Source organism: Triplophysa rosa, linkage group LG9 (genome assembly GCF_024868665.1).
Source record: "Triplophysa rosa linkage group LG9, Trosa_1v2, whole genome shotgun sequence".
Classification (NCBI taxonomy): domain Eukaryota; kingdom Metazoa; phylum Chordata; class Actinopteri; order Cypriniformes; family Nemacheilidae; genus Triplophysa; species Triplophysa rosa.
This window is the reverse complement of record NC_079898.1, coordinates 13,509,565-13,535,046: the sequence shown is the minus strand read 5'-3', so window position 1 is coordinate 13,535,046 and position 25,482 is coordinate 13,509,565. Positions and strand designations below refer to the sequence as shown.

The window sequence follows — 25,482 nt, the reverse complement described above, 5'->3', positions numbered from 1 at the left end:
TTATTCTTCAAAAGGGCTATTTGTAATTTTTTGGAGGGTCCATTGACAGAAATGCAATATAATATACACAACTATGTGTTCAGAGGTGTATAAAGATTTTACATAATGAAGCGTTGTGTTTTTATTATCTTAGAATGAGCTATTTCTATTTACAAACACCGCGGATCCCCTTACATGAAATCCATCATGTTGTTTCTACAGTAGCCCTAAATGGACAAACTGCTCTACAGAGCGTGTTTCATAAGTACGTTATCTCCTTCTGCAAAGAAGCAAAAACATGACGACATCTTAGTTCTGTGTCAGCCACCGTAGTGCTTCAAAAGGAGGGGGGGTGGAGTGAGCCGTTGGTTGCAATTCACACAACTTCACCACCAGATACCGCTAAATTTCATACACTGGACCTTTAATGCTGATTTTGTGCTTAACTGAAACAACCAAAACAACAAATGAAACAATTACTACAATGCAAATAACTCCATCTTAAAACTTTCTTAATACAGAATGTATTTAAAATAAGAAATGATTTATTCAACTGCACAGATCATTTTAAAGTAGTAATTTTTAACCTCTGATTTGATGCAGTCAATTTGTGAGAGACTGTATTACTGTATTACATGCACTTACAACTGCTTTTTGTGATTTTTGGTTCAAAACAACATTATATTTTAAATATAACCAGGTCACCAAATTATGGTCACCATCACTTTGTACACAGGGATTTTAAATGAACTAGCTCTCACATTCTTTCTTTTCAGCACAATGCATGTCTTAGAAGTGTTGAAAAAGCTCAAGTTGTTGTCAAGGTGCAACCTGTGAAAGACGACAAGGCTGAAAATAAACTCGAAGCGCGGGTGTTAACACGCGCTCAGAGGTGGAAAAAAACTGTTGGTTCCTGTGAACAAGCAGTACAGCAATGTGCTGCAGCTAATAGTGAACACATACTGCACTGCACATACAGTTGCCACTAACATGCCATGCAGTGATGCTATACAGTATCAATTAATTCAATCTCACTTTTACTATGGTTATTACATTCACAATTATTAACTATTCAAAATAAAAAACAAAAAGCTTGTAAGAGTCAAGCATGTCATAGCCTCATCCTTCACACTCCAAGTCAATTAAAGAGAGGTATTACCATGGCAACATTTCTTTAATGGTGACATAGGATAGCTTCTATAAGAAAGAAAAAATTTGCAACACATTTATAGACACTGGAGAGCATGGATATATAATAAATAAATACATCTTACATTATGTGACAAACCACCTAAGTTTTCATTTAAAACTCACAAAAGTTAAGTAGTTTGCATCTCTAAAATCTTTTATCATTTTTATTGTCAAACAGTTGGCTTTGTTATGTTTGACTTCCCATATCTCACTACTTCACTGTCATCAACTGAATTCGCATTGGTTTCTGTTAGCGCCCGCCTACCGAACTTCTGTCTTCCAGTCTTCTTCAATTTAATTGGCTGAAACCTTTGTCTTCTTCAGTTTGATTGGTTTAAATTCTGCTTGGCCTCTGAAATTTGATTGGCTAGAATTCTCTAAACTCTGTTTGATTGGCCAACCTTTTGACATTGACGAGCGCTGTTACCGCTGTGGCTAGGGCACAGAAATCACAAATATAACAAGTGAGAAAAAGAAAATATTATTATTATTATTTCTTTATATACTTACAGTGGGCCGGCCCACATTGAGGAAAACTCCCGGTGCTCCAGACAGCCAGTCCGCCACTGCTTCTGCACAAAAACTTTGTTCATTATGGAATAAAAACATTCAACTATTTTCCCAATTTTCAGATAAATATTTCTTCAATCAAATTTTGAAATTGTGCGAAAGCTGCTTTGTTGGTTGGTTTTTATGAATGGGAAATATGGAAGATCATGAAAGGCTGACACAATCATTCGTCATTGAAAATCTTCAACCAAACGACAAACAAAGGTCCCTTAGGTTTAGATTTTTAAATCCAATAAAGGTTTTATTATCTTTACTTTTTCTCCACCACCCCTTTTTAATAATGTTATATTTGCTCTGTATGTGTTATGTGAGTCTGTATGTACGCATGTTGAGATAGATGTTAAAATCTGCTATGATTTGATTATTTTCTTATATTAGCCTCCATGTAGCAGTCAACCTCGCTCAGTCTTTACATAAGTTATGTTATTCAGGCCGCATAATTCATCACATGCCTCAGTTCCATCGCATATCAAAGGTGCCATATGTAGCATTCTGTGTTTTAAATTAATCTCTCGAAATCTTTTTATTAACATTTCAGCTGGTGGGGGGGTTGTTTTGATATAAGAAATGGGAAATTTCTCAAGAGGTTGTTATCTGTTAAAGTCTTGATCGAATCAGTGACTGTGGGTCGAGAGGGCAAACACTCTCATATGACATTTTTATGACAACAGAAATAAACCCTCCATCAAAGCGACCCCAGACTCCCTTTCATCTCAGTGCTGTTGAAAACGTGGGCGACGACTGTTGTGTTGTGTGTATGTAAAGTGTTTGTTTGACAGGACAGACACTGATCAAACTAAGGTCCCTCTCTAGAGAGTTTGCTCACTCTTATCAGTAAAGATGTAGGGAAAGACAGTTCCCTATGGACAGGAAATTGCATCTGTTTGACACTGTGATTACATTTAGCGTGGTACAATGACCCGGCCTCCAGCAACCTCAACACAGCGAATTAAACAGATATAAAAAGATGAAACAAGCTTTTCTGTTACCATGGAGGTAATGTCAATAGAAGAAATGTGTTTATGTAATCTGTACACAACAACAGAGAATAAATGAAAAGCAAAGAGAGACACAATGAAAGAAGATTGAGATTGTAGTACTTTACACATCAAGATGTCTAAGCTGTGCTTAGTGTCCGGTTATCTGTCCTCTCAGATGAAAATACACCAATCGCAGGATTACAACATGATATGAGAAAGCTTTTGTTGTTCATCATTGAATCTGTATGTTGTTGTTTTTAGAAAATATAGTCTAATCCTTGTGTCGAGACATATGCCGAGAAGAGATGTCGATTGGAGGGGGAGGTGAATGTCTTTCATTAAAGATTATGAGGGCACATAGAAAGAAAAGGTGAAAAAAACATTGTGCATGGATAAGCCATTTATATTAAACACAGAAATATTACATAAAAAATAAATAAATGGTTTTTAAACCAATAGGTTTTTCAAGTCGTTTACGGTCCGCCTGAAACACTCTGTTTTGTTTATGTCCCTTTCTTTCCCACTTACAAATTTATGTCAAGTCTGTTTATCCAGGATTGCAATATTTTATAATATTTGAATTTACAACTTTACAAGCTCAGAGTCAAAAGACAACTGCAAAAAGTTTCACTTTTTAAATTCATATTAACAACTTAGTTTCAATGTTATATTTGTTTTTGACCTCATAAGATACTGTACAGTTAATGTTTTTGTATACTTAAAGCATCTCATCAATGTATTTTATAGAAATGTGTTTGTGTGTGCGTGCATGCATGCATGTGTGGAATCCATTCAATGTTATACTACTTATGGCTGCATGTACAAACCACAGGCTGTTTGCAAGGAACCGGCGCATCTCTCTTTCCTTCTGTCTGTTTTATTCTCCTTTCCCTCCTGCTGTCCTGTGCTCATGGATGGATGTAGAGTGAGAAAGGACTCTCAAGGTCAGCGCAGCTCTAGGGGAACATTACGCGGTTCAGAGTTACATCAGCCTGGTGGCATTGTTCTGCACTATCACTCCACTCCTGCCCCGGGTCTATTTTTTGATAAGAAAATCGGACAGAACACCAGCAAGAAATCCTCATTCACTGTGAGGGCGATGTTCTACAGAATGTTGCTCCAACAAAGATCCGGAGCTGTTAAAAGTACAAACCACTGCTCAGGGCTGTAATGTGCCCGGTCAAGTGAGATTGCGCTGACCAGTGCTACAGCGATGAAAATTACCCCGCCTGCAGTAGTATCTGTGAATTTAGCATAAGATTATATAGACACCTTTACTGTTAGTAAACATTGTGACATGTTTTTGTGGGCGGAGCTTAGCTGGAGGCAGAAAGATCCCACTGACAGCATTTCTAATGCTAGGTAGCACGTTTTGTTTGCTTGCTCTTTGACAATGACTAGAAAAAATCTGATTAAGTTTTAACATTTAAGGTCACTCACTGTCTAGGACTGCGACTGTTTTTGAAAAAGTTTACTTTAATGCCATGAACCTGGCCGACTTGTACGCGCTCACTCAATGGATCCAGGGACGAACTGAAAGGATTACCTCCAGTTAAGTGGCGTGACATCTTCACCTATTACACCTACCAGACAGAGAAACCAAGCGTGTATAGTAAAGATAACCTGAGAGCAGTGGCGTTGCTAGGTCCTTTTTAGTTCTAGCTTAGCCCCCCTAAAATATTGTGAGTAATAATGTAATCTGTACAAGAATTTGAGATCGCTTTATAGTCCCCTTTAAAACTCTTATTATGAAAACGACGTTAGGCTGCGTTATTTAGCTCATTCTTCAGTTCACAGCAACACATTGGAGTGAACGTCATAAGCAGAGTGACGTTACAAGGTGTGTGCATTAAAATGACATCTGCATTTTTGCCATTCTTTGTTATAAATCCAGCTTAATATGATGCGGGAGCGATACAAGACCCTTTCCCATCCACTGTAAAAAAGTTTTGTCTGCGTTCACCCCTCGTTAACTAACGTTAGTTGTTTACGTTACCTCCAGCAAAATGAAAGCATCACTTCCAGGGGCGGATTTAGTGATTTGGGGGCCCTAGGCAAATCCATGTATGGGGGCCCCAACTATGCACCATTTTACTTTACTGCAACCCTTATTTTTCTTCCTCCTCAAAGCACACAACTTTTTACCCCCAGTCAAAGTGACAGGGGAAAACTAAGCTTAATAAACACGTACTGACTAATTAAAAAATATATAATAATGAATTTACAAATGAAAAACATGGGATAAGTGTCTTAACAAAACACTTATATTAAAGTTCTAAAACAATTTGATGAAATGAAAACTAATAAGTTATATAAAGCATTACATTTATTCAATCAAACAGAAAAGTTGAAAATTTTAATATAAGCCTTTTTTATAAGACTTTTTAGCCCATAAGTAACCAGTTTAACTAAATGAGCAAAGCTCATTCACACCCTACGTTCTCTTGTAGTTCACTGAGCTTTGAACGATTCACTGATCTCTTACATTCTGTGTAAACGAATTGGTTCAAAGGAGTCATTTGTTTGCGAGTCGTTCTGATCGCAATGTGCGTTCATACTGGCGAACTCGCTGTGTACAGAATAACGCTGATTCAACAAGCCAACTTCACAGCTAAAAACATTATGATGATGTACAGCAAGTTAATTTAGAAAATCTTTTCAAGAAATTCAAGAAAATGTAAATTGAACGTAAAACTCCTGATCAGCCGTGAAACACAGCTAATAGAGCTCCTAATATAGCTCTTTTACTGAACTCTTCTGTCACGAACAGAGTGGGGTGGAAGAACCCAAGCGCAGGCAGGCAGTAAGGGGATAACAGGGATTTATTTAAACAACCAAAACAGAACAAAAAACACCCACAATGGGGGAAAACAGAACTAAGGAATATATATAAAACAAAAGACTTCCCACGAGGGGGCAAAATGAAAACAAGAACAACTAAACTAAAGGACACGACCAAACGTCTTAAAACAAACACGACATGACAGGGTAGAAAACAAAACTCACAAAGGGAATCAGGGTAAACCAAACACGAAATCCACAAGCACATACAACGTAGTACACGCAATACAAGAGCACAGGACAAAGAAACAAGAGGGTATATATAGGGAAGACAAACGAGGGATAACGACATGGGGCAGGTGTGGGACATTAAACACTCAGGGAAAGATAACGAGGAAACGAGAGGAATGGGGCCAATGACAAGACACTGGAGAGAACGTATATTATTGTCAAACGGACAATAATATGTTTCTCTCCACACATAACCAAAGACTTTGTCATGGCTCTGCTACAGGACCAAGAAAAACATGACTAAGGAAGCAGAGCCATGACAGAAGCCCCCCCTTTAATGAGCACCTCCAGGTGCTCACCAAGGGGTAGACGGACAAGACAAGGCAGACCGAGACAAAGACAAAAACCAGACAAACATGGTGAACATGACAAGGGGTAGACAGGACAACAAGACTACAGGATTGGGGTGGGATAACAAGAACAACAAACATGGGAGGGGGGGTGGGGCAAAACAAGAATTTACAGGGGGAAAACCAAAAGGGTTGGGGGGAACAGTCCCAGTCCCCGGCTGCGCTCGAGGGCGCTGAGTCCTGGGGGACTTAGGAGGAGTCCCGGGGGGAACAGTCTTTGGCCCTGGGAGTCTCCCAGACGCCGGCTGGAAGGCCGGCTGGACAGGGCTTGACGCCGGCTGGAAGGCCGGCTGGACAGGGCTTGACGCCGGCTGGAAGGCCGGCTGGACAGGGCGTGAGCCGGCTGGACAGGGCTTGACGCCGGCTGGAAGGCCGGCTGGACAGTGGCTTGACGCCGGCTGGATCACCGGACTGGACGCCGGCTGGATCACCGGACTGGACGCCGGCTGGATCACCGGCCTGGAACAAGACTGGACACAGACTGGACACATGACTGGACACAAGACTGGACACAAGACTAGACACAAGACTGGACACAGACTGGACACATGGACTGGACGCCGGCTGCACCGGACTGGACGCCGGCTGCACCGGACTGGACTCAGGACTGGACACGGCTGGACACGGCTGGCCACCGTGCACTCGGACTGGACGCCGGCTGCACCGGACTGGTACCGGCTGCACCGGACTGGACCAAGGACTGGACACGGACTGGAAGGAGCCGCGCTGCCCGCCGCTGCCTCTTCTTCTTCAGCCGAGCCACCCGCCTGGAGGTCGGCTGAAGGAAGGATGTAGAAGGCATGGCTGGTTCCGGCTGGGACTCCTCGGAGGTGGACTCCCAGGATGCTCGCCTCCCCCGCTTGCCAACAGCTGGTGGATGGTGGAGAGGCTGCCGAGAGTGGGAAGGATGGAGTGGCGGTGCCCACAACCCCGATCTGCAGGGAACACGCTCAGGAATCGTGACCAGCGGAGATGGGTAGCTGGTAATTGCTGAGGCCGTGGACTCCGATCGTTCCGCGGCGGACAGCCACACGGCGTCGAAGTCCAACGGTCTCAACGCCCTCATCTCCGCCCGCGAAAGTGGGTCCCTGAGACCGGAGTTCAATAGCACCGCGAGCTCCTCCTCCCCGAAGACGCCATTCTCGGCGACGTCCAGGAACCTGTCCACGTACTCATCCACGCTCTCGTTCCCCTGGCGAAGTCCGCAGAGGAGGCGAGCTAGGTGGGACCGCCCGGTGCTCATGCTGCCTGCTGGGTTCAGTGATGGCTCTTGTATTCTGTCACGAACAGAGTGGGGTGGAAGAACCCAAGCGCAGGCAGGCAGTAAGGGGATAACAGGGATTTATTTAAACAACCAAAACAGAACAAAAAACACCCACAATGGGGGAAAACAGAACTAAGGAATATATATAAAACAAAAGACTTCCCACGAGGGGGCAAAATGAAAACAAGAACAATAAACTAAACTAAAGGACACGACCAAACGTCTTAAAACAAACACGATATGACAGGGTAGAAAACAAAACTCACAAAGGGAATCAGGGTAAACCAAACACGAAATCCACAAGCACATACAACGTAGTACACGCAATACAAGAGCACAGGACAAAGAAACAAGAGGGTATATATAGGGAAGACAAACGAGGGATAACGACATGGGGCAGGTGTGGGACATTAAACACTCAGGGAAAGATAACGAGGAAACGAGAGGAATGGGGCCAATGACAAGACACTGGAGAGAACGTATATTATTGTCAAACGGACAATAATATGTTTCTCTCCACACATAACCAAAGACTTTGCCATGGCTCTGCTACAGGACCAAGAAAAACATGACTAAGGAAGCAGAGCCATGACATCTTCAGCGTCTCACTGCTGGTAACGAAACAGCGCCTCCATTGTGGCGTAACTGCAGTTACAAATGACAATCTCTTTAATAATGCACGCAGTGTTTTTTTGTGAAGACACTCAACATATTTTTGACGAGCGTCTAAGGCGGCACGAAATTTGATTGAGGCGGCCGCCTCCAATTTCTTTATGCAGGAAAAACCCTGATCTGGGATTACTATATACAAAGTGTGTCCTCTCTCCGTGTTTTTGTGGTTAACGACCTTTCAATGCATTTAAATGTAACCAAATTTCTGTACTAGTGCGTACAGTATGAATCGTTAGCACTGCACTGACGTTATTATATTATGTCTTTATGTGCCCATCGATCTGCGCAGCGGTCAAACAAACTTTCTACCTTTGAACTGGCCCTCTCCTATCAAGCTCCTATCAGCTCTCTTTGTTTGATAGATGTTTTGGTCGTCATTCATTATAACTGTGTTGTCGGTGTTCATGGAGAAATACTCACCGGCACATTATCATTGCTCGTGGCTGGGAGAGTGCTGTGTCTGGCGGGAGAGAGAGGCGCTGCTGCTGTAGGAGCAGCAGTAGAGTTTGTGTGGGGAAAAAGAAGAGACTTTGGAAACAATATTTTGTAAATCGTCTTTTTTCCTCTCCGCTGGTGTAGCTGCCTTTCTTTGTTGTTTTATTTCCCTGCGATTTTACTTCGTTTTGCAGCTAATGTACCACACAATGACACTTTCGCTGTGGGCAGTTCTACTAATTCCGCCGCTGCGTTAACTTTCTCTAGCTGGTGTCGAACTCGTCTCGCGCATATACGGTGCTAATGGAATGGTCCACTCTAATCTATAATGGGGGGAGTGCCTTCGTACAGATGTAATAACGTAAAACGTTAACAGGGATATCCCGACTATTTTGATGATTACTTGGGGCTCTACGTGGCTGCTGACATGGCTTATTGGTTAAGTCCACCCCTTCCTTTTGGGGGCCCCTGGTAGCTCGGGGCCCCAGGCGATTGCCTACCTTTGCCTAATGGTAAATCCGCCCCTGTGTGGTGCTTAGAGTGTGGCTATATATATATATATATATATGTGACACTGGACAACAAAACCAGTCTTATGGGTCAATTTTTCGAAATTTAGATTTTTACATAATCTGAAAGCTGAATAAATAAACTTTCTATAGATATATGAGTTATTAGAATAGGACAATATCTGGCTGAGATACAACCGTTTAAAACTCAGGAATCTGAGAGCGCAAAAAAATCAAAATATTGAGAAAATTGCCTTTGAAGTTGTTAATCAGGGGCACTGTGGCAGACCATCCACTCACAAAAATAAAGTTTTTATATATTTAAGGTAGGAAATTTACAAAATATCTTAATGGAATATGATCTTTACTTAATATCCTAATGATTTTTGGCATAAAAGAAAAATCGATAATTTTGACCCACACAATGTATTTTTGTCTTTTACTAAAAATGTTCCTGTGCTACTTAGGACTGGTTTTGTGATCCAGGGTCACATATTATATATCCTCATTGGAGCCTGAGCCCCCCTAATATTGAAAACCTAGAATCGCCCCTGCCTGAGAGCGTATGAATCTGAAGATGCCTGGGTGTACTAACAGTGGCAAATGTTAGCAAATGCATTTACTTGAACGCAAACCTGATACATAACACGAGCCTTCTCACTGTTCCCTCTCCCTTTATACTAATGCACTTGTGACAACTAAAGAAAAAGAGATGACAAACAGTTTCCTTTATGTTTAGTTTCTGGCCTATAGTTGCTAGTTGTATAACTAACAAAGTTAACTAGCATACCCTATGAGTTCAAAAGCTAACGCTAACTTACGTGAAAAATAACATTGTTCCCCAGTTTCTGATTTGGGCATATGTGAGATATTTTTAGACACATACCCAAATCATAATCCACATGATTTTTAATCTTAAAGGAACAATACTGGGTTTTTAGGAGGATCCATTGGCAGAAATGCAATATAATATACAAAACTATTTCTTCAGAGGTGTATAAAGACCTTACATAATGAACTGTTATGTTTGTAATACCTTAGAGCTAAGATGTTTGTATCTACATACAGAACGGCCCTACATGAATTCGCCACCATGTTTTGTACAGCAGCCCTAAACAGACAAACAACAATACAACGCGTGTTTCCTCTTCCTCTCCCCTGCAGTATAGTGGTGAAACGGATCGCGGATGATCCGTGATCCGTACGGATCGTACTCTACGGTTCGGAAAGCATGTGACCCACGGATTAAATGTAAATTCATTCATCATTGAGTAAAAGAGTAAAACGCGCTCTCTCTACAGTTTTAGCGCCAACGCTCTCTCTCTCTCTCTCTCTCCAGTATCTGGACGAGTACAATATTAAAGCAGTTCCAGATAAACAATGACGCTCAAAACTGCTCTGTCACACAGCTAATATTAGAACAAAAACAACAATATCTTGGTTCTAACAAACAGAAAAACCAACGTTACTCACATACTGATCCGAATCAAAGCAAGTCGGGGATGATTTTAAGACGATCTTTCTCTCCAACGTCTCTCTGCTGGAAAGTATCTCCATAGATATCTATGAATATCTCTGCTAAAAGCCTTAGTACCGCGGGTCCTAACGCGTCTCTGCTGTAAAGTCTTTATAATATTTGCGCAGGTCCTAGCTCCTGCCTGATTTTTATGCTTCTTTTTATCCTTAAAATCCACAGACCTTTTATTTTATGTAATAAATAAGACATCGATCTTTCTACAATCTTTCTAATGCCTGCATGATCTCTTCCCTCGTCAACATGAGAACGACATCTTTTTGTACTATGGTGGCTACCGTCGTGTTTGGACTGAGCGATTTCTGGCAAATATATGATACAACGCTAGTGGCCGCTGTTAATCAAGAACTGTGCCTTTAAGTGTTATGAAGTGAAACGCGAGCATTTTTGATGATCGTTGGGTTCAGTCCACTAGTTTTATTGTGTTTAACTACAGCTGTCGTCCGTGTTTTTGTTTGGCAATGGCAGCAGGTATGTGTTGAAATATCAAATTGGAGACTGTATTCTGTCGATTGTGGCACTAAACAACAAAACAAGATTATATTTTAAACTCCTTATGTAGCCGAATCTGTGCTGGTTTGTATTGGCCACCTCCAGTTTTTCCTTTGTTTTGCCTCCAGCTAGAGCCGTGACGTAAGCGTGACGTTGGCGAGAAAGGGGTCTTCACAAACAATTTTGTAGTAAAACCTCTTATAACATCTGTTAAACCATTTTACTAATAAAAATATAATATAATATAACAAAAACCTGAGAAGCATCTAACTGCCAGGTATGTGGTTTTTTCATGTTTTAATGTGTCCCTTGTGATACTTATGTGGTAATGATATACCTAATTCATTTGCATTTATTCAGCATTTTTTATGCAACACAATTCACTTGCTTGAGTTGCTTCACAAATAAAGATGATTTGTGAAGCCTGCATGTAACCACAAAGTTTAAACATTTAAGCACAGATGATTGACAGGTGAGTAGTCGGTCCTTAATAACTGTCTGAGATGCAGGTTACACTCAAATATATTAATATTAACAAGATGCGCCACTGCAATTACAAGGAATTAAGGAATTAAGGAATTAAGAGGAACGCAACGCTCAACATGGCCATTCTAGCGAAGGAAGTTCCGCCTTCCAGTGAAACGAGCCAATCGTCAGTCAATGTTGATGAATGTCTCTGGGGCGGGGCTCTCGTGAGGCGCTTGCTAGCCTGTGCGCATGCGCAGTAGATGAAGCAACCTTGAAAAAGGTGATTTTTAGCACAATTATTCGTTATAGTACAGTTCATGTCATGTTTAGTTATTGATCGGAAACGTGCCGTTTAATTGTGATTTTTGCCAGCGATTTTAAAAATATCTGCCTTCCCCCATTCAAGTAGCTAGGACTGTGGACTTGCTATGATGCAAATAACTGCCCAGAGGCGTTGCAAACATGGCCGCCAAGTGGCATGACTTCCGTAAACAGATTTTGGTACACTTTTGTTTATATTACAAATGCGATGTAGTCTGAATATGGTTTGATTGATCAGGACACATGTAGGACCCTTTTTCTTTAGTTCAATGCCAAAATGAATAATAATTGCCGCAACAAACAAGGTCAATGTTATACTCTCTGACCCCTTAAATACAACTCCCGTTTTAAGCCTTCATTGTTTTTTATACGATACTAATCAAGCACAGATGTCAGAACAATAGGCTACTATCCACACGGCTCCTGAACAATTGCTGCACTCGCTCTCTCTCAGTCTCTCTCTCTCCTTTCATCTCCTCTTACCAAACTCTCGATGGCAGACTCTCAAGGTCACTTCGGTCCCAGGGGGAGCGCTGAGAGGTTCATTGTTACATCATGCCGAAAGGATCGTTCCACGCTATTACTCATTTCCTGCTTGAGGAGTATTTTTGTTGTGGGAATTGATTAACTGGGCAAATCTGATAAGAAAATCTGAGCGAGCAGCAGCTGAAACGGCTCATACTGTGAGGGCACTGATCCAATGTTACTCCAGCATATATCTGAAGTCATTAACTCTTCAGACCATGTTCAGGGTGTTGAAACTTGTCAGGTAAATGAGGTGAAGCCAAGCCTTTACATACACTGTAAGTGGCCACATGAGGAATGGTGGTCAGAAGTGCCTTCAGATTGACAGACTCAATCTGCAAATATAATTTAGAAACAGTCAAATAAAGAAAGTTCATAAAAATAAAAGCTAATGAGCTATATGCTAGTGTTCCCTAACATTTATCAGAATGCCTCCCCCTACTTGCACCTGCCACTGACTCGAAGTACCAAATGATTGATGGCTGTGACATAACAAAGCTCTTTGGCTATTAAAAAATGGGATGAGCGACTGATGTTGTGATATGTGATGTGTCTTCTCCTTCCCATTAAAAGTTGATAAGCCTATTTATTTGAGCTATTCTCTCTATAGACAATTATATGGCTTGTTACACTTTATTATTTGCCTTTAGCGTTGCTTTTTCTACACTATCAAATCAACCTGTTCTGACCCAATGGTTGAGAGAGACTGACTTAATGAAAGAGAGAGAGAGAGAGAGAGAGAGAGCAAGTGAGAGGTCCCACGACACTGTAAATGGTAACACAGTTCCCAACATATAAAACCTGATGTTATTAAGATCACATATAATTTAATCAGCTCATCCGTGGGGTAATAAATGCTGTTAAAGTTGACGTTATTGATGTATTCAAATGTCTGCTAGCAAATGAAGTTATCGATGAAGTTAGTCAATGACAAATGAATGATACTCACCGATAAATTTTTAATTGCGGGGTTAAGGTCAACTCTAGGTCAAACATCACATGTATTATTTACTCATGTGAGATACATGCAAAAAATTGCATTTTATAACAAGAGTATTACGTTTAATTTCTAAAAAAACAAGACCACATGACTGAGACTGCCATAAGTATGAACTACCTAAACGATATTATCACCAGAAAAATACAAGCTGAACCTGAGGACGTTATTGATTATTGTTCCTATCTGTGCAGCTGTGCCTAAGCTCATAAGCTCCAGGGTCTTGGCCATCCACACAACAGAGAAGCCAATTTTGATTACGAGAAGGTGTCTATAAATAGAAACGACTGAGCAGTTAGCTCAGGAAGCCACCAATACTATCAATGCACCGATACATGTAATGCAACACCATAACAGACATGCAGCTGTTTCATGCAACGATTTTAGACACATAAACACTCAATGATAGAAGGAAATACCAATACACTTCACATTCAATTCCTATTCAGTATTTATGGCATATGAATTAATTTAGACGCAAAAACAGGTGTGATTTAGGGCTGTCAAACAATTAACCGCAATTAATCGCATCCACACTGTAAAAATATCGACTTAAAAACGTAAGTTAATATGCTTCATAACATTTTTAAGTTAAATCAAATAAGCTTTATGAGTCCATTGAACCTAAATTATTAACTCAATTCAGTTCAATTTAATGTTTTTACAGTGCAGAATAAAAGTTTGTGCTTACATAATATATGTTTGTGTACTGTGCATATTAATTTTGTATTTATAAACACATACATGCATATATTCATGAAAAACATCAAATATAAAAACATCTAATTATTTCCTTAATATATACTGTACATGTATGTATCAAGTATGTTTTTGTGTTTATAAATACAAAATTAATATGCACAGTACACAGACATATATTATGTAAACAAAAACTTTTATTCTGGTTAATCACGATAAATCGTTTGATAGCCCAGTAGTTTGATTATTGCTCCGCTTACATTTGAACTCTCAACAATTTGAGACATACCAAAATAATTAGAACTCAGATATAAGTAAACTTTAACCATTTTAAGATTTCATGAAGCACTGCATAATTTACCAACCGAAATCATCACAAATCATACAGTCCATTATGTATGTACCATATGACCTGTTCATCCACCTTGAAATAATAAATAGATTCTGAAAGTAAAACTGTCTGTGTGCATTCATATGAAAGTAGATTAATATGCAAGAAGACTAGTTATGCCCCAATACATGTAAATATATTAATATGTAATGGATGTACAGCTGTCCATTAACCTTTATGTACATATCTCTAATTAAACTCATACATAATGTATATAATGCATCTTTACATATTTAAATACACTCATAAGCAATGGATACAAGATTGTTTGTGCACTCTTACATGGGTACAGACACTGGATACAACATAATGGATGAAAAAAATTTTGTTGTCTCCAGAAAGCCCCTGCTGGGAGATTATGGAGCAGACACACATAATTTTTCCATAAGATTATAGAGGAGAATACACAAAGGCTTTGTTTGTGACACACCATCTCTGTTTAATAATAAACTCAATGGAGGATGATGGATAGCTCCATACCTACACATTGCCAGTGTAGTATAGGGTCACGACCAACAGGAATGTATGTAAACTCAATGCATTGATGAGGAATCCATTATATTTTACTAATTGCAGTGCATCAGCCCCTCCCCCGGGAAAAAAAATCACACTGATTCACAAGGACATACATGTGTATGTGTGAGGATGCATACAGTGCGTAGTTTTCAGTAAACCACTTTTCCCAATCTTCTTGGTGTGATCCCAATGCCCTATTCAGTTGTTAAGTGGTGACATAAGGAATACCTTTTTCAGGTCCAAGCATCTATTAATTATATAATATAAATATTTGAATAAATTATGAAAAATAAATTGCTGACTGGCCATGTGGAATTTCGTTATGAAGATAAAGGTTAGGATCGCGGTTTTTATAGCTCGCCATGAGCATATATTAGCATTTTTTGTTGTTTGCCTATAGCATCTTATTGAGCGTTTGGACCCGGAAACAGTATATGACCTTCCACATATGGTGGTGCGTGAGGTCAGGCTTAACAAGCGGATTGCACGGTCATGAAAAAAAGCTTTATGCTCACTTGGCACTTGTTGCAGGTGACAGAGGTCACGGTTATGCGAAGACATGAGCTTTCCCTCACTCTGCACAGAACACTGGGCGTCCTTAGCCACAATCCCTTTCACACATTTGCTGATGGAAAACTATAACTAGGACACACTTTCCACTTCCAGCCAGTTTGGACAGCTAAGTGCAAGGTTAGATCCACCCCTCACAGCCTTGGCAAATCAAAGTCTACCTAAAGCATTCAGGCATCAAACTGATATAGTTCACAAACACACTTCCAAAAATACGTAACTGTTAACTTTCCAGGTACAGCAGCACTAACACTGAGAATATATTTTGTTTGAATTTGAAAGCGTATAAAACGTGGCGCTGTAGTGCAGCAAATTGAGTTATTATAGTTTTGTTTTATTTATATTATTAATTAGTTTTTATTTGTAGATTTTGTTATCTATTTTTTTAATGTTAATTTTTGTTCATTTAATGTTAATTTTTAGTTAATTTGAATGATTTCATGTTAATTTTAGCTACATTTTTAGAGGTTTTATTTTACGCTTTTTTCATTTTATTATTTATTTGTTTGTTTATTTATGTTGCAATAAAAGAATAATTTATTTTAGGGCTGTCAAGCGAGTAATTGCAATTAATCACATCCAGAATAAAAGTTTGTTTTTACATAATATATGATTGTGTACTGTCCATATTTTTAATTTTGTATTTATAAACTAAAATATATTTATCTATATTTACCAATAATTTAAATTAGATATAAATGTTTATTAATTTTTATATTTTTCTTAAATATATACATGTTTCTGTTATACAAAAGAAATATGCACAGTACACAGACAAATATTATGTAAACACAAACTTTTATTCTGGATGCAAATAATTGTTTGACAGTCCTAATTTATTTAGGCTTTGCCCCTACTGCTTCTGTTGGTATTCTTCTTCTTCTTCTTTGCCAATGGCAGTCTATGGCAGCCCTATGAACCGTAGGTAGGAAACTTATTAAATTTGGCACACTCATAGTGGTGGTCCTCAATAGTCATGTGACCAATTATGGGGGCGGCTGTAACTTTTGAACCCATTGATCTACAGAAATTCTACTCAGCACATGCCATGCACTCATCACGCTTATTGCATTCCACGTGTTACATTAAGACTCCGCCCCTTACAGTAGTGAAAAGTACAGTATTGCGTTTTTTCGCTACTAGTCCTAGAAATTGTTACCGATTGTCATGAAAATTGGCTAAGACGATCTTTGGACTGAGCCGCACAGACGTGCCCTGACAGAATTGTCATTTTCGCCGTTGTACAAAAGTTATGAGGTCACACACTTTTTGAAGTTGACCCAAAAATGTATTGGAGGCTGTGTCTCGGCCATTCTTCGATCTATCGGTACAAATTTTGTTCGCTTCATGAACAAGGACTGGGGGTCCTTGCAAAAATGTGAACAGCGCCACCTATGGGTCGCAAGATTTGAAAAATTGCTATTTTTGCTCGAAACTTTTGAAATGTTTGTCAGAAAATCGAGATCTCGGTGTCTATGGATTCCTCGTGTCATGACCGGATGACCGGCCTGTCCGCCATTTTGAAATGTGTCATTAATTGTGATATCTTTTGAACTGTATAATATATATCTGCACCAAATTTGACACACGTCACCGAATTACAGTCCCAAACGCACCCTTGAAGTTTCAAGACAGCGCCACCTAGCGTTCATGAGATGTGATGCTTTTAATATAATTGCTTATAACTCTTGAACGATTAGTCTGAAATTATTTTTCTGACTGTGATTATTTCTCCTGGTCTGTGCCGATTCCATTGATGCCTCGTTTGTCATTGTCTAACATTCGGTTCATAAATTATTGTAAAGCATGTGAATTTATTTTTGTCGCTGCTCATTTGACAAATGTGGTCTATTTTTTCCAAGCTCTGCTCATATGATCTGTGGACCGAGCCATACAGAAATGGCCGAACTGATTTTTGATTTCTGGGGCGATTTTTTGAGAAATCCCCCCTGCAAAGTTGACTGTGCCTGTGACATTGTATCTATCTCGTATTAAACTATCCTGACCGTATGTAACGTGTTGTGCATTACTATACAAAATTATATTCTTGCGTTCATTGTCACTTCTGATATCTGTTTCTCTTGTACTTTGTATTTCTGTTATTTTTGCTCTATGCTCTACTTTCAGCCCCTTCGGGGATTGGCTCATGTCACTGTTTGCTGTACACATCGGCATGCTGGATCTAGCATGTCAACTGAGTGGCACACCTGATAAACTGCAAGCCCCTTGTCCAAGAGGTTGTGGGTTCGAATCTTGTGTTGTGCATTTCTATACAACTTGATATTCCTGCTTTCATTGTAACTTCAGACATCTGGTTCTCCTGTACACTGTATTTCTGTTACTTATGCTCTACTGTAGGGTTGGGAATCGTTTCAATTTTATCGATTCCGATTCCAATTCTGATTTTGCTTATCGATTTCGATTCTTATCGATTCCCAGTTTCGATTCCACAGTTGAAGTAAAACATTTAGATATCAACCTGTATGGTCATTTAGCCTGCTTATTGACTTGTTTGCAAATATATATATATATATATATTTATGAGCAGCGTTTTATGTGTATTTACACATAGAAACACACCTTTTCTGATTTATTACAATTTGTATTATCATAGTCGAACTACATCATGGTTAAACTGCAGTTACTATAATGCAACTATGGTTAATTTGTGATTCCTGTGCTTTAATGCAAATTCTATAGCTAAACTATGCTTACTATAGTAAAAAATATCGATAATTTTCATAAGGGCTTTTATTGAGATATCAGCAGATCATGCAACGCATGTACTTTTCTGAAAATATGCACACAGGAATTGATAAGAGGAATTCAAATTTTAATCTCAAGTATCCGATTCCTATTCCTTTCGATTCCGATCCGATTCCTAGCCTTTCGATTCCGATTCCAAATTGGAATTGATTTTCGATTCCCAACCCTACTCTACTGTGTCATCATGTCGATGCTTGAACCTCTGAAAGCTCTCCTCGGCAGGCAGGGTGTTCTAAGTCAACTGAATGGCTCAACCTAATGAAACGCACCCCTCGAGACACCAAGGTCGCCCCGAGAGGCACGTGTTTTGCTTGTATATATGAAGTGTGCGTTGTGATTTCATTCTCGGTTGTTCATTAAACATATCCGTTTTTCACGTATATATTGTTCTTGTGGCTGTTCGCTGTTATAGCTGCAACTTTTGCAATTGTTACACATTTGCAAATACACCTCTATCATCTTTGCTCTGCGGCCCTCTTGTGGGATGTCGGCTCAGTGGCATGACTCGCTAAGTCACTAGTGTGGAGTCTTTGGAGTCAGTGGTTCAAATCCGAGATGTGGGCATGTTCTGTGCTTGTATGTAAATTGTGTGCTTTGAGTTTGATTTTACCTATTCTTCTCGACCTATCCATTTTTCACGCATGTTCTCTTTCTGCCTTTTTTGCTCTCGTTGCTCTGCGTGGCTCCACGCTACGCTTGCGGCGCCTTGTGGGCTTGGCCCCGTATCGCTGCTTGTAGCTATATATGACACAGTAGTGCTGCTCTATGTTTAAATCTCGGCTAGTGATTGTCGTAGCAGTGCATCGTGTTTCACAAAGCATCCAGACCTAAGATAAGTGAATGGTCTTTTACTCCTTACTTACTCGTTGTGCATAATGTGTAGTCTGCCTAATTTATTTAAAAATGATTAACCATGTAACAATCAAATAAGTTTTATGTTAGCAGTCTTGCATTGTATGCCTGAGCTTACATTAAGCTACTGGCGGCAGCATTTACACATATGCGTTTTACAGCTCGAACAACATGCAGCTAGAGCTATCGCTCAAACATGCCGAAGTAACCGATATGAAAACAGGCTAAATGAATAAACTTCGTGGTCATTTGTTTTTTACTGGTGTACAGCCTGTCCTAGGAACCAAATTGTTGTCCACACGGACTGATTTAAGTGTTGCACAGGAAAACAATTTGATGAATACTCATCTCTGCATCTTGTCTATGCTCCGTATTATGCATTCATGCCTTCCTGTAACTAAATCCGTGCATATGTTCGTTAATGTTAGCCATAAGCATCAGTGTTAAGCCAGTTGGCTTGGTAGCCAAGGCTCACATAGTTATAAGCCACTAGCGTTAAGCCGGTCGGCGTGGTAGCCGTGGTCCACATAGCCCATAGGCCATTACCGTTAAGCCGGTCGGCATGAAAGCCCAGGCACACATAGATAGTAATACATGTGGTTCTCATAGCCCTTCGAGGACGCAGCAGTACACATGTATTGGCGATAGATCTGTTGGGGGGTGGTCATTCTGTGTCTCCTGCTATGATGGGGTTTATTCATATATGTTATATGTGCAGCAGCATTTCTTATATGCACACAGCAGCATGTTGCGGATGTATTGGCAGTAGCAAGTCTCCATCATGACAGAAATGACACAGTAGTTCTGGCATGAAATTCTAGATGGCGCAGTCCTAAAGTCTAAACCAATCTGACATAATAACTACTACACGGTGAAGTGATTGGTTCCCTCCGTATCAGCAGCCAATGAGCTTGCTGATCTACGTTTAAATCTCGGCTAGTGATTGTCGTAGCAGTGCAGCGCGTTTCAGAAAGCATCCTCCTTCCCCAGCTCCACCTGTATAGATCTGCTACAAGGTGATCATGTAAGCTACGGAGTTTATTCATCTATATTATATGTGCAGCAGCATTCCTTATATAGACACAGCAGCATGTTGTGAATGTATTGGCAGTAGCAAGTCTCCGTACTTGCTCCGCCACAGCAGCAGCGTAGCAGATCTATTCCGCCAAGACCAAATACATTTATATGTCATGTATAGATGGCCCTCCGAGAGTTGTCATGACAGAACTTATTATTATAATTTTAGTGCCTTAAACTTTTTTCAATCATTTTCAGGCCAATATTTGATTAAATAAAAAAAACTAAAAGTTTTTCAATTTAAATTTTGGTAAATTAAAATAACCTACTGTGACATTGCAAAAATGTAGAAGACAAACTGTTAATAATATATTATTTTATATTTACATTTACAGTAAAATAGCACAAGAGAGATTTATTTTCATTGGTAGTTTTTTCAATTTTTTTTGTCGTCACACCATAGGACACATGTGTATGGTATATTTGTCAACTACCCAAATACTGCAAATGTTCCAGCTTTAAGTCCAACCTGTGATGTATCTTGGTCCTATTTCTGTCTAATCTTCCAAGAGAAAAGATTTCTGGTCAACAGTTTTTTTGGATGCTGGTTCCTGCATGGGATGCAAACCAAACCATAAAATGGATGCTACAATAACTCAAAGCTACCCATAAAAAATCGAATTCAGATGAAAGCATAATGAAATACGCATCTGTCGTGCCTGAATGTACATGTTGAGGATCTTTATGCATACTGCCTCATTTCCTTAATTATACAGCTCACAAATCAACAACAGGGTGTTCAATTAATGTGACACAGACCAGTGGTTCTTAATCTTGTCCAGGATGCTTCACTTACTGACTAAAAATAATCTCATCAGCTCATTCACAGAGTGCTCCGTGATAACAGAAAACATCCAAAACGTGGCTTGGGGGACCTCCAGGACCAGTACAGAGAAAGTGGCATGCAGTACACGTGTAACAGTGTCGTATAGATCACAGTGCATGGTGCATAACAAGCAGAGCATCTCATTGCTCTGGTTTTTGTATCGGACCTGTTGCCATAAGAACTGTTGTTTCTTTCCTTTCAGTCCTGCTTAGCCTTTAATGCTGAGAGTCTCTTTGTGACATCTCTACACTTCCATAACCCACTAATGAGCTAAATTACATAAGAGAAATACTCTCTGCCCATGAATGGCGTGTTAAACAAATGTAAACAACAATGAACACCCAGACCTGGACAGAGACAAACTTATTATCCTGGTCTGTGCCTTAGGCATTTCTAAATGACAAAACCCACCCCTCTAGCTGCGAGCTGCGCTTTCTTTACTTTACATTGATTTTTCATGTGCCAGAGCTGCAGTTAAAACAAAATGCATCTGTGTCACATACACGTGTTATCTGAGGGGTGCGCGCATGCTTTACGTCACTGTTTATCTGCATGCAACCGTCTCAGAAAGCAAGGCTTCTCCATCTTGCGTTCAAGAAGAAGCAATTTTCTTGCGCATTACATTTCAAATCAAAGATCTTCACAGTAATTGAATATGTGTTGATCCAAATCATGCCGCTCACTGTAGGGGACAGGGAAGTGAGGGTCTCCTCAGTGTGTCTGTATGAGATAGCATATGAACAGTAATGAGAGCAGACCCCGAGCTGGCTCACACGAACCCATCATGCTGCTATCCGTTTGGGCTGTGAGATGGAGGAGATTTAACCGCCAAACAATGAGATTTAAACAAAAGCTTTTCAACTCATCCAGAGAGATGCCTCATGCATTTTTTTATAACTGTCCACAGGAGAAGAATGTCGTTGCATTATTCATGGGAAAACTACATCTCAGCTGTTTCAAGAATATGAAAGCCAATTCCAGGCTGCGTTTGTGTGGCGCCTGCTGTTTGTAAAGCGCTTATTCTTTAGTAAATAAGTGGAATGCGAATCACAATGAGATCACGTAGAAAGTGTCTCTGTAACCAAATTTATTGTGAGATTTTGATCAGGGTAACATAGTTTCTAGTATTTGGGGAAATCACAGCAGACACACACGGGAGTCTCATACTGTAAGCCTGTCACAAGCCCTATATTTTGGTCAATACAAAGCTTTAATGGGATAGTTCACCCAAAAATGAAAATCCTATCATCATTTCTTCATCGTCATGTCATTTCAAACTGGTATGACTTTTTCTTCTGCAGAACACAAAATAGTTTGAAGAATGTTGGTAACAAACTACGGTAATCCCCTTTAACTTGCACTGGTTTTAGCTTTGGTTTTAGAGAACCCAAGTGCGGTAGAAAGCAGTCTTTATTAAACTCAAACAGAATGCAGAGAAATGTATGAACAGGTCGCGAGCAGTCCACTCCTGAGATGGTAGACGTCAGCATGGTGAGTTGAGGATAGGTTGCCGGTGCTCACTCACTCGACTCGAGTCCGCGCTGGCAGGTTGGGGGAATGCTGCGCCTGGAGAGGTTGCAAGAGAATCCTTCTCAGAGAAGACGTCCGACTATGGTGATCACTGACCGGAGCGCCAAAGCAAGCTGCTGAAAAAGGCAGACCAAAAGGAGGAGCGAGGAGAACAAGGAAGGTAAACGAACTAGACTGGATACAAGACACGACTAGACTAGACTAAGGCTGAGATACTTCAGACAAGAAAAACTAAACAGAAAACTTAACTTCAACAGGCGAGCCGCAGCTACGCCTGGGGCAGTCTGGGGCAGAACAATCCACAACGAACAGACACTGGACAAGAAACACTGAGGGAGTTATAAAGAGAACGTAATGAGGAGATCATAACCAGGTGTGGAGTAATTAAGGAAACGATAATGTCTAATGAGTGAAGTGCCAACAGGCGTGTGAACAAGGAGTGGAAAAACACCAGTGCAGGGGAAGTCATACGGAAACACGAGGGTGGGGCAAATGACGCAGACACAAGCACGAAGCCAGCCGAAAGCTCGGTGACAGCCACGTGCTCGACAAAAACAAAACTATCCCTGTGCCAGATGATGACCCGACCAGACCGTAACAGTTATCAACATTCTTCATAATATCTTCTTTTGTGTTCTGCAGAAGAAAGTCATGCAGGTTTGAAATGACAAGAGGATGAGGGAATGGTGAGAGAACTTTTATTTTTGGGTGAACAATCCCTTTAAGTTTTAAGTCAACTGTATGCTTTTTTAGCAATGGTGTTGTTAGTTAAAAATTAGCCTAAACTTTCTAAATTCGTTTATTTTTTGCCCCCTCGTGGAAAGTGTTTTGTTTTCCTGTTTTGTTATTTAGTCCTGTCCTTGTTACCCCATCGTGGGTTTTTTTTTTTGTGTTTAAATAAAGCTTGTTTTTTTGTTAACCCCTTAACTGCTGCCTGCAATTGGGTTCTTCTCACACTGACCCTGACAGCGTCATCCATTTAGTTTTCACCATTCATGAGATTTTCCGTCATTTATGACACATTGGTTCCATGTCATTGACAAGATTTTCTGGCTTCCCATGTTTTCACTGTTACACCTTACCAGACGTGATGCAGTGACATGTAATAAAAGGTACACTGTAAAAAAACAAAAGCAATGAATTTCTCGTTGCGTTGACTAATATTTTTATTTCTTAAGTTGAACCAACAAAAAACAACAAATTTTTACAGTGCGTAGTTTTCCTGTTAATTCACTTTTGCTTATCATGCATCGCTGTCATGGCTGATTAGGACAAATACTGATTGACATAGAAAAGATTAGAAAAAGGTATGCATTTGGTTACTACATGGGGTTATACCGTGAAACGCATTTTCAGAAAGAGTATAACATCTATGATCAAAACTCTGTTTTGATCATCATTCTGAATGTGATCTGGATAAATCTTGGCCAATATTATTTATTCAGCATTTTGTTCAAAATTGTTGTATTTTTTTTAAAGAGTACATACCTCAATATATTTAAGGGCTTATTTTGGTTTATGGAGTGTCCGACAACAAGTTTATGTACATACATGATGTAAAAATACTATTATTTCGTAATAATAAGCAGTTTTTATTACCTTACTTCTTGACTGACTCTCAAATGATTCGTTCCGCGATTCATCTGTGTAATCTCCGCCTTTCCGCCAGCGTAGTCTGATCTGATTGGTCAGATAGTGTAGTCTGCTGTGATTGGTCAGATGGTCTAGTCTACTGTGATTGGTCAGATGGTCTAGTCTACTGTGATTGGTCAAATGGTCTAGTCTGCTGTGATTGGTCAGATGGTCTAGTCTGCTGTGATTGGTCAAATGGTCTAGTCTGCTGTGATTGGTCAAACGCGTTCAGCATGTGTCGCAAATGGACCGCCTATCATTACTGCTGTATTACGGTTTGCAGGTGGTTGGATATTAACAGTGTATAGAGAGAGATGGCGTCGATTTTACCTTACCAGTTCGAGCCCGAGTCTGACGAATCATTCTTTAATCCTTATACAGATGCCAGTAAGAAAAAGGACTGTTTTAGACACTTCTCTTGTAACAGTTAGTTATCACGGCATACAGTGTACGGTGTTCGTATCTTCAGATGTTATTATAACTATAGTACACAAATAAAGACTTTGCGAGTTAATATGGTTGAACACTTACATTAGCGCAACGAGTTTATAGCTAACGTTAGGTAAACAAACAGTAACAACCCCAAAAATAACGGTAACGTTAGCTAAACACAGACATGAGATAACGTCACACAAATTTAATTTTAAGTAAAGACAAAAATAAAGAGTCACACTTACAGGTTGTGATTCGGTGGAGCTTACAGGTCCAAATAAAGTTGGTATTGCAACATATTTTAAGGAAAGACGTTTAATGTATCCTGCAGTAAAGGCGCCAAGATTGATGAAGCAATCTTCGGTAAAATGACGCGCGCAAAGTAAAATGTTCGGTTTATACTCCTTTGGTGTCGTTTGAAAAATAAATAGTAACCATTTTTTCCTCAGAAGTTCTTCCTTTGGTAGTGAAAATAAGACTGACTTAGTTTCACTACATAGAACACAGCTTCTCTTAGACATGATGCACACGTCACGAACGAGCTAGTACAGTGTTTGGGGAGGAGAGAGTTAAGTTTTCGCAGTCAGTAGGCGGGGATTTTTCTAGTGACGTAGGTACATTGTGGTTAAAGATTCGGACAGGTCATGGCTTGTTCGCGTGATTCAGAGTCGATTACCTTTTTTATAAGCTAATAACTTTGTTATTCGTTCACCTTCGGATTTACAACTTGGCAGATTGCTTACATTCAAACACGGCAAAATTAAACACTTCATGAAATGTATTTTTTATGATCTCAAGGAATGTACTCTTTAAGAACAGTCGAAATTCTTTA

General features: G+C 39.8%; 1 protein-coding gene across 1 annotated transcript in view; it reads right to left on the bottom strand.

The window, feature by feature from the left end:
* Positions 1 to 540: 540 nt before the first annotated feature.
* The window catches only part of ccdc172 (coiled-coil domain containing 172), a 96,700-nt gene continuing 71,758 nt past the window's right edge, over positions 541 to 25,482 (bottom strand). Inside the window, exons 7-8 of the mRNA XM_057342719.1 lie at positions 1,681 to 1,742; positions 541 to 1,605 (exon numbers count right to left, since the gene is read on the bottom strand). Of these exons, the coding sequence (XP_057198702.1) occupies positions 1,538 to 1,605; positions 1,681 to 1,742 (130 nt within the window). The 3' untranslated portion in view covers positions 541 to 1,537. The remainder of the gene's footprint in view (positions 1,606 to 1,680; positions 1,743 to 25,482) is intronic.